The sequence below is a fragment of the Medicago truncatula genome, chromosome 1 (genome assembly GCF_003473485.1).
Source record: "Medicago truncatula cultivar Jemalong A17 chromosome 1, MtrunA17r5.0-ANR, whole genome shotgun sequence".
Classification (NCBI taxonomy): Eukaryota; Viridiplantae; Streptophyta; class Magnoliopsida; order Fabales; family Fabaceae; genus Medicago; species Medicago truncatula.
The window spans coordinates 5,831,006-5,841,101 of NC_053042.1; the positions used below are offsets into that span (position 1 = coordinate 5,831,006).

General features: G+C 33.9%; 2 protein-coding genes across 2 annotated transcripts; one reads left to right on the forward strand and one right to left on the reverse strand.

Moving 5' to 3' along the window:
- Positions 1 to 589: 589 nt before the first annotated feature.
- Positions 590 to 3,953, forward strand: LOC11416366 (triacylglycerol lipase OBL1). Its single transcript, XM_003589123.4, has 5 exons — positions 590 to 978; positions 1,073 to 1,266; positions 1,443 to 1,476; positions 2,791 to 3,401; positions 3,499 to 3,953. The coding sequence occupies exons 1-5, from the start codon at positions 672 to 674 to the stop codon at positions 3,766 to 3,768; spliced, it is 1,416 nt and encodes a 471-aa protein (XP_003589171.1). The 5' UTR covers positions 590 to 671; the 3' UTR covers positions 3,769 to 3,953.
- Positions 3,954 to 4,062: 109 nt separating this feature from the next.
- Positions 4,063 to 8,795, reverse strand: LOC11428035 (uncharacterized). The gene is made up of 8 exons (XM_003589125.4): positions 8,313 to 8,795; positions 8,027 to 8,198; positions 7,825 to 7,917; positions 7,019 to 7,726; positions 6,160 to 6,523; positions 5,579 to 5,660; positions 4,824 to 5,067; positions 4,063 to 4,427 (listed from the first exon to the last, which is right to left on the reverse strand). The coding sequence occupies exons 1-7, from the start codon at positions 8,547 to 8,549 to the stop codon at positions 4,861 to 4,863; spliced, it is 1,863 nt and encodes a 620-aa protein (XP_003589173.1). The 5' UTR covers positions 8,550 to 8,795; the 3' UTR covers positions 4,063 to 4,427; positions 4,824 to 4,860.
- Between the last annotated feature and the right edge of the window lie 1,301 nt (positions 8,796 to 10,096).

Consider the following 10,096-nt stretch of genomic DNA (forward strand, 5'->3'; position numbering starts at 1 on the left):
TAGGATAGGGTAGCCATTATTTTTGTTTAAAAATATATAAAAATAAAATAAATAAAAAGTACCCCTTATTTTGATTTTCTTATATTGGCATTTTCATGTATTCTTTTTACACCTTTTAATTTATTTTTTTTTTCTTTCTCTAAATCAAATTTCTGATTTGTACCTTTTTACCCTTTCTTTCGTTTATATTCTTTTTCTATGGGGTATCTTTTTTACGTTTGGGTTGGTAGACAATCCTAGTCAATAAACCCTATATTGACCAATAAAGACCTGCAGAAAAATGGCAACTAGAATACAGCCTCTAATTTTTCTTGGTTAATTATTTAATCTCCAACTTGCGATAAATATACGAAAACCAGCGAAGGAAAATGAACTTATAAGAGCAAAACTCCAAAATACAAGTCCTTAGTCATTAATTAATTTTATAATTAATATACTTTCCCATTTGCAGCATATAAATATACAAATGTATAAACATTGTGAAAATAATTATTTAAATCTGAATTCCATTTCCTATATATACGTACATTGCAATGTATACATAAGGTTTTCTGTAACACGTTTACGCTATATATAATATAATATACTTCATTCATTCATATATCTCTATCAATATATTTCTACATCATTCATTCACATTTCTTGCTTACAATTTTCTTTTTCTTAAAGCTATGGGTTCCGAACAACAAATACATGGAGATTATCTATTTCTGAGGCCACAAGAAGCAAGTGTTGTGGAACTAGGAAGCCTTTTGTTTTCATCAAACTTAGCAAATAGAAGCTTCATTGATTGTCCACAAGGACTTGAAGCAAGAAAATTTCGACAAAGATGGCTTCTTTTTACTTCAGTTGTTGCACAAATTGTTCTTGTTGCTATAGATCCCTTCTTGAAAATTATTGGAGACTTGTTGGAGTCTTGGCTTAATTGTTTATCAAGTAATGGAGGGCTCATTGGACTCTTCTTCAACTTTCTTAAAGGTTTATTCATTATCATTATCACTATCATTTTTTTTTTCTTTGTTTTTGCACACATACATGAGTGAACATGAGCAAATAAATTTTGGTGGTGCAGGAGAGGTGATAACACCGGAAAAGTCATCGGCGGAGTTTTTATCGGTGGTTGGCCACCTTGACACAAGAGTTGATTTAGACAAAAATATTCATCATAAGGATATAAAGTACAAAGGGTTACTATCTATCATGGCTTCTAAATTTTCGTACGAGAATGAACAAGTCATTAGCAATGCAGTTACAAATCATTGGGGTGTAAGTTCTAGTTATAGTTTTATATATATGCATTTTTCTATATAGTGAACATGCTAAGAACCATAGTTATTTAGAGTAAATACGCAACACTTTTTTTTGTGATTATTTACCAATCAACTTGGTTTTATCTTATTATTAATTTGTTTGTTTTTTCGTGTGCTATTATATGGTTGCAGATGGAATTTTTGGGGTTATACAGCTTTTGGAACGGTAAGTATAAGAACGTAGAAATTTGGTGAATCATCATTATGCAAAAGAAATACTTTTTTCCTAATAAGTTTAATTTTTTGAGGCAATTTTTTTTTCTTAAGTTGACTTTTGAGAACATTTTCATGAGTACAACGTAAGCACATGTATTTGGGATTGTTGATTAATTATATATTGCATTTTGAAGAAAAAAATGGATTATATAGGACAATACATGATTAATGATAATGTACTCAAATACAGTAGTAACAGAAAAATAATGTAATGCGACTAGGAGAAAATTTATACCCTGAGCATTGTTTCGTGGAATCTGCCCTAACAATTGATTTCCCACCTAACATTTACTTTGATGGAAATGCTACATAATTAATTTTCTGCATACTCTTAAACTTTATAAGTCAAATCATCATCATATTTACAAAGACAGCTCATAATTTTAGAATTTTTCCATATAATTTACCATCATATTCACGTTCATGGCTAACTTAAACCAAAATTGATGTCGAAAATGATGAATTGATTTTGATATGTTTGATTTTTTTTTAAATAGAATTTATTTTTCCTTTATAGTTGATGATAATTAATGGTTCAATTTCTTTAGTAAAATGATTAAATTTCTTTATAATTTTTTCATTTATATGTCGAAGAACAAAAAATATGACATTTTTTTACTGGAATCAAAATATAACACTTATTGTGTGGAAGAGCAGTAATAAACATAAGATGATATTAGTTTTTTTTTTTTTTTTTTTTTATCAATTAGATATGATAACTTTAAATATTACAATTCATAATTTGTTGAGTCAATACGACAAGATATAACATTAAACTTAAGATACCCATAACATAAAACTATTAATTAAGTGATTATAATTTTTTTTTTTGAGGTAGTTAAGTGATTATAATATTATTGACATGCAACCTAATCCTACACATATTTGACTTTTTCATATGTATAATGTCCATATCTCTGTACATGTGACATGCTTCTTCAACAAATATATATCCCTGGGACATGTTTAGTTTATACAATCTATTTTTATTTTATCCCTCATTGGATAAACACTACTATTCATGAAGTCTAAAGTTTGACCTTATAATGAAAAGTAACCAATGTCCTAAAGCACTCTTTAGCATTTCTCTAATTTGAATGAAGGGAATTCAAATCTCTTTAAAAGATAGTTCTAAAATAATCATCAGTAACATTTCAATTATTAATAATTTATCCCTTCCATGATTATCAAATGATAAAGCTAGCAACTTGTATGTGTCAATGAAATTGGCAGACTAATTGACCATCAAAATGATGCCATGCAGATTACCAAAAGATGGAGTCTACAAAGGCTATGATAGTGAAAGATACAAAGTCTGAACCAAACTTGATTGTGGTTGCATTTAGAGGTACAACTCCATTTGACGCTGTGCAATGGAAAACAGACGTTGATATCTCCTGGTATGACCTACCAAACGTGGGAAAGATGCATGGTGGATTCATGAAAGCTTTGGGACTATTAGAGAACGGTGGATGGCCCAAAGAAATTGATGAAAGAAGCCAACATCAATATGCTTACTACGCAATTAGAGAGCAACTGAGAGAAATGTTGAAGGAAAATAAGGATGCAAAATTCATATTAACAGGGCATAGTTTGGGTGGAGCATTGGCTATTCTGTTTGTCGCAATGCTTATATTCCATGAGGAAGAAGACATGTTGGATAAGTTACAAGGTGTTTATACATTTGGGCAACCAAGAGTAGGAGACGAGAAGTTTGGGGAGTTCATGAAAAGCAAGTTGAAAAAGTATGATGTGAAGTATTTTAGATATGTTTACTCTAATGATATGGTTCCAAGGGTCCCTTATGATGACAAATCCCTCTTCTTTAAGCACTTCAGTCCTAGTCTCTTTTTCAACAGCTTGTACCAAGGGCAGGTATGAAAATGTGAATACTTAATAGTGATTAAGTTCTTTTATATGTTTCGTTTATTATAGTCTCTGATTGAATGACTTTTTATGTATTGGAATACAGATTCTAGAGGAGGAGCCAAACAAGAACTATTTCTCTTTGTTCTGGGTGATACCCAAGATCTTAAACGCGGTTTGGGAGGTGATTAGAGGTTTCCTTCTACCAATTTTTCTAGGTAAAGAGTATAAACAGAATTGGTTCATGACGTTGTTCAGGCTTGTTGGATTGATAATTCCAGGACTACCAGCTCATTTCCCTACAGATTATGTCAATGCTACCCGATTGGGATCCTTAGACAAACACCTAGAGCTTCTAATATCTAAGGATGACTAATGTTTATGCTTTTGTGACCTTCAACCGAATCGACACATTTCGGTTCCTTTTTTTTACATTATGATGTTACAGTGTTCATTGATCAATTATTGTAAAAATATGATGATATAGACAGAATAAATGATTTCATGAATAAATTAATCAATGGCATACGACCATTTCCCAGTGCCAGTGATCCTTATATATATATATTCACGTGTGTATCTCATGCCAAAAAATGTATCATTGAAGCAAAATCAGTATGTGATAGGGAACAAGAAATAGACATAAATCAAACTAAGAACAAAGAACATATTTAAGCATGTGTAATTTTGAGATGGAAAGGCTAAATTGCAGAGATTGTGATTAATTCATCGTTCTACTATAGATGATATTCATGTTAATAGATTACATTTGAACAGAAACTATCAAGTAGGAAGTACAAAAAGAGGCTTATTTCTAAAGTTTGGCCTAAGTACATACATATATTATTTATCTTTGAATACGAACTCCCAAGGATGAGGCTACAAAGCACTTAGATTCTACCGGCTAAAGTGCTTGTACTTCATGCATTGCAAAACTGCAAAGACACCAATTTAGTGTCAACATAGTAAGCTGCTCTCTCTACATCTTTCATTCATTAGCACGTTGCAGATTTAAATCCTTCTGATTTCTGAAACCTGGTCAAGCATGCAACAGCCTTAATCAAAAAGCATAAAAATGAACAAGGATGTAAGTTGTGCAAATTTAATGGCAAGTGGGTAAGGGAATAGTAATTTAGTAAACTTGAGGCAAACAAAACCCATGGATAAGATTCGGATGTAAGAGAAGGAATCTGAAGCAGGAAATGGGGTCAGTTTTAAAAGATGTCAAATTAATATTGTTTCTAGCATAACTTGCATAAGAAACCTTTACACATAACCTAAAACTATGGTACAATTGACAAAAACCACAACCCTTCAAATTCTAAATTATGTAGACAATTGATATTGCAGAATGTGTTGAAGATCTTCAAAACCACAAATATATTAGCATACAATTCATCTTACTAGGACAAGGATTACAGAAAAAAATACCTAGCTTCACTTGAACAGAAAGGAATGCTGTAGAAGCTTAAAAGGCATGACAGGTGAAACAACCACTCAAAGAACCCATCTGGCCAGCTCTCCGAAATGACATAACCTTGTGAGAAGTTCTGGCAACTTGATGAGCCTGGTCGACTGAAACTGAACTCCTCATTTCCTGAGCCTTTTTCTGAGCGAATTTCAGTTTGTTCATAATCTTATCCATGGAAGATGCTCGCTTCTTTTCCAACTTCATCTGAAATAGCAAAATAATGAGATCGCACTCAATCTTCTCTAATTACTTTCCTTTTTTTTTTAGGGAGTAAGGGATTCTTAATGCATGCGGTTGTGAAATGAATTAACAAAAAATATGATTCATACATCATGTTAGATTAGTTTATGATGAAGTAAAAAAAAGTGGTCTCTAAGACATTTACAATCCCATTAGACAGCCCACAGTAATGACATTAGTCCATAACTAGTCTTGTCGGTTTAAGATAATGGATGAGAGATCACTGATCAGAAAACTAACTTTTACTATCCCAATAGTAAAAGCAGGTCAATAGACAGAAATACAAACTTGACCAAAATTGAACTTAGGGAAAGAGGGAAATAATTCAGCACCCTGAAATAAAGAAAACAAGGGAGAATCCCAAAATGAAATTTAAGATAATATATGTGTATGTAGGAGCAATAATTGCTTGGATGATCACTTGAGCTAGTAGGTTTTTGTACATAAAAATCCCTTCAAGTGGTTCTTTGTTTACCTCTAGTTTCTGTATTGCTGCTTCAGCTTTTGCCTTTTGCAAATTTTCCCATGCGGTGATTTTGGCTTCCTCCCTTTTAGCCCTGGACAAACAAAATTTACTGGATATTTAAAAACAATGTATGAATGTGATGATATTCCTAAGTCAGAAATATGAGTTTTCTCAGCATGAATACAATTATCAGATCAAATACTTCAAGAATTTTCTATTTTCTAGTTTGAATTGAATAGGATGGTCATTCGGTACCATATTTGAAAGGTTGTAATAAAGAGAGATTACTGATGATTGCACGCTTAGCATTTCAATTTAATCATTTCATTGCCAATAACATAGCAAATTTAGTGAATACGTCGCTATAAATTCTAAAAACTCCAACCATATAATTTCAAGGTATAGCTCATGGCATTTGGTTAAGAGTAGCGCGAGAAGGGGGGAGTCGACTTCAAAGGGAAAACTTCACTTCTTAGTGGCAGATTCTTTATATGACACTGATTTCAGTTTAATGTACTTCAAAATAATTTTCCTTTATTTAACAGATGAAAAAATTGAACAAAATTGATGCAATGCAAAAGTAGACGTACTTCGAAACAGTCTTTGAGCGTTCAGAAATTTCCCAAGATGAAGATCGAGTGCTGGTTTCTTTCTTTTTCCAGCTGTCAACATTTTCTGAACCTCTACCAGTGAATAGGGCCTTGTGCTTCTTGGACCACCTTGTCATGGTTACACGTTCATCCACCTGCACATCCCTGATATCCATTTTAGAGAAAGAGATACTCTGCAAATCGGTTACGGGCAGGGTAGGTGGAATGGAAGCAGAGAAAGAAGTCATCATATTGGGAGAGGAGCACGAGCTACCCTCTGGGCTCATCTGGGTTGCCATGTCCCTTCTTGAAACAGCAGGAGATACATTGGTGCCCGCATCCTTGAAAGCATCAAACTTCTCCTCTGTAAATTGGAGCCAACGTGAAAAGGAAAAGAAAGTTATATCATGTACACAGAAGTATGGTATAAAAATCACATAATACTTGCATGATATGGCATCTAAACTTAAATTATTACATCATTAAGCATAATATTTTTCATGACGTGGATTTGCTGCAGTCAAGAAATAACACAATCAACAAATCAGATTCAAAACAGAAGCTAAGTATGTGAGCTGTCCAATTCTCATCCCAAGACTCTGATTTACTGAATGCAGTAACAGTGTCAATTTCTTGACCAAAGCATATTAAAATTGTAAACAATCAAGTATCATCATTTGTAATGTCTTACGAAACCAAGAGTTCAATCCACATCACAATAGTTAAAACAGAATGAAAAAGTATGAAGTGTTCAGAACTCAAGCATAACTTAACATACAAATTATATCAAAATCACAACTCAAAACTAGATAAGGTAAAATTTCATCAACGAATATTATATTAAGATTAGCATAACAACCTCGGGAAGGAATCGACGATTGACCCTGCATCTGAGAGCATCCATGTACACTAACTGAGCGAGCCATGCAAGGATCCGTTCGTGTGGGAAGCCCTCCACCACCATTGCCACCAGAACTATTTGTAAACCCATCAGCTGAAGCATTAACAGCAGCAGAAAAAGGTGAAGCAGCCGTCATAAAATTCCCTCCATCAAAAAAGTGACCTGCAGGCGAATACAACGAATAATACGCAACACCAGGTGGACCAAGCGGACCACTCTTCGACTTCGGCCTCCTTAATGGCTGTGGAACTGAAACCCTTCCAGTTCCATCACCCCCTGAAACAGGACTCAAAATCCACCTCTCAGCATCTTCCCACTTCGACGGCAACGTTCTCCCATTACTTAAACACAAAGCAGTCACACCATTACCAACTTGCTTGCGGCCCCCACTTGCAACTCTCTCAGAACTCCAACCTTTTTGCATTGCAACACCGCCTTGACAATGACGATAATTCGGAGTCCCAGGACTCGGAAATGTACCAGTCCCCGTCGCTGTACCCGTTCCCGATTTCCTAGACTGAACCATACTCTTCTTCACAGCTCCAACTAATCGAGGCGAAGAACCAGTTCCAGTTGCATTAGCATTGTTCAGATCTAACGAAGCAGGTCTTCGCCGATCTTGCTTTTTAAATAAAGATTCACATCTCGATCTCCGATCTTGACATTCTTCAATCCAAATACAAAAAAAAAAAAAAAAAAATACTCAATCAAATAAATTAATTAAACTAAATTCGTAATTGAAGTGATAAAAATTACTAAACTACCTTTGAGAGCTAGAGAGAAAGAGTTTCTCGCAGAATCAAATTCCGAAAGTTGATTTCCGTCTTTAGAATCAATGTCACTATCTTCCTTTTGAACTGTGATGTTGATAGTTCAATGCAAGGTTTATATAATGAAAAACAAAATAAATAATTAAAAAGTGAAAAAAGAAAGTGGAAAATACATGTGAATGTGAATGTAACGAACCTTTTGTTTTTTCTGCTTTTCCAGAGAAAAGAGTTTCGCCAAGTTTCTTTTTCTGAACTGAATCTGAATCTGCATGTTGTTTTCTGTTATGATTTTGATTCGGATCCGGATCCGGATCTGGACCACTCCAGCTTTCACTGGGAGCAAAATCACCACCGTGACCTGCCAAATGCTGCAAGTTCATCTTCTTGTTAGAACTTCGAAACTCGAATTTGAACTTCATTACACGAATTTCGTTATTATTGTTACGAAAATGAGAGATTCAGTGCAATGCAATGTTAAGTACCAGTGAGATTTCGGAGTTTAAGGAGTCGCGGTCGTGAGCATCGGAAGCGAAGGAGCAGCGATCGACGCTGGCGGAAGCGGAGGAGAAGAGACTTAAGTTAGATTCGAGAGTGAAGATGACGGAGTCAGGACTTGTATCGCCGCCGCCGGTGACGGTGTTGGCGGTGGTGTTGCGTGTTCTTGAACCGGTGTTACGCCTCCACGAGCGTCGTTGTTCGTGAAACCCTAAATCACGCATTGTTAACAAACATCGATTCGCATTTGCATTTGGTTTTGCATTTACCAGATGAAGAAAGGGTTAGAGAAGCATAGTCCAAGACAGTGAAGAGAAAGTAAATATGGCGGGTATTGCGATTTAGCGTAAATATAGTGTAAAGTGTACTGTATGTAATAATTAAATACTTAAATAAGAGAAAATGGAAGATACACTGCAAGTGTAAACTAGTTTTATATCAACATTCAATTGAGATTTGGTCATTTGGATAATAGCTATTTTTACAAAGCGGGTTATAATCTATGCTTACACAGCAAGGCGATGAACGACAGAGTGAAACTATTTCACACTGTCAGTGCACCTTTATCAAGTTTATTAAATAAAAAGAAGAGCAAATTGTCATTTTAGTCCCTGACTCTGCACCTCGCTGTCACATAGGTCTCTGACTCATGATTAAATACAAAGAAGTCTCTGATTATGCACTTCCCTTATCACTTTAGTCTCTGACGTTAAATAATTTTATTAAGTGTGTCACATGGACTAAAGTGAAACTAAAAAATTGTCACTTTAATCCCTAAACCAAAAATCAATATCCCCAATTTCAATCTCAAATTCCTAAATCCTTAAATCACAAATCCCTAAAAAAAATATACACTAATATGTGGCTTTTTTCTCTTGTCAAAACAAAAATGTAACTTTTTTCTAAACATTGTAGACTTTTTTTTTTCTTCAGATATATTGAATATTGTATGTTCTTAAAATTGTATTGAAAGTTTTATGTATCTTTTTTATGCTTAATGGTAAAACTTTGCCCTCAATATTAAACAACCAATTGTGTAATAAAAAAATGTTGATATTATTAATCTCTATTTTTTGAAATAAAAGAACGCTATATTTTGACCAAAAACAAAAAAAAAATGTTATATTAATATTATCAAATAAGATAATAAATTAGGGATTTGAGATTTTAAATTTAAGGGATTTAGGGATTTGAGATTTAAGTTGGGGATATTGATTTTTTTAGTATAGGGATTAAATTGACCATTTTTTACTTTCACTTCGTCCATGTGACACACTTAACAGAATTATTTAACGCTAGTGACTAAAGTGATAACGGAAGTGCAGAGTCATGGACTTCTTTGTATTTAATTCTGAGTCGAGGATCTATGTGACAGCGAGGTGCAAAGCCACGGAACTGAAGTGATCATTTACTCTAAAAAGAAAATAAAAAATGCATCAATAATGTAAAATAATTTTACACTAACATCCCTGTATTCCATCAAGTTTTTATGATATTTTAAAATTAGTTCTATGACATGATAGATGAGAACGGTTAAAAAACGAGTGAACCATCAATTTCGTCCCTGAATTTTTAGGGGTCGGCCAAATTCATCTCCCAATTTAACGAAATATCAAAATAGTCCCTGAATTTGTTTGACGTCCATCAATTTCGTCCCTCCGTCCAAAAGGTCCGTTAGTGTGTTGTGTTGGCTTGTACACGTGGGAAAAAGAAAGCCACGTGTACAGGGACTAAATTGATGGAAAATACGAAAATTTCAATTTTCACTTTT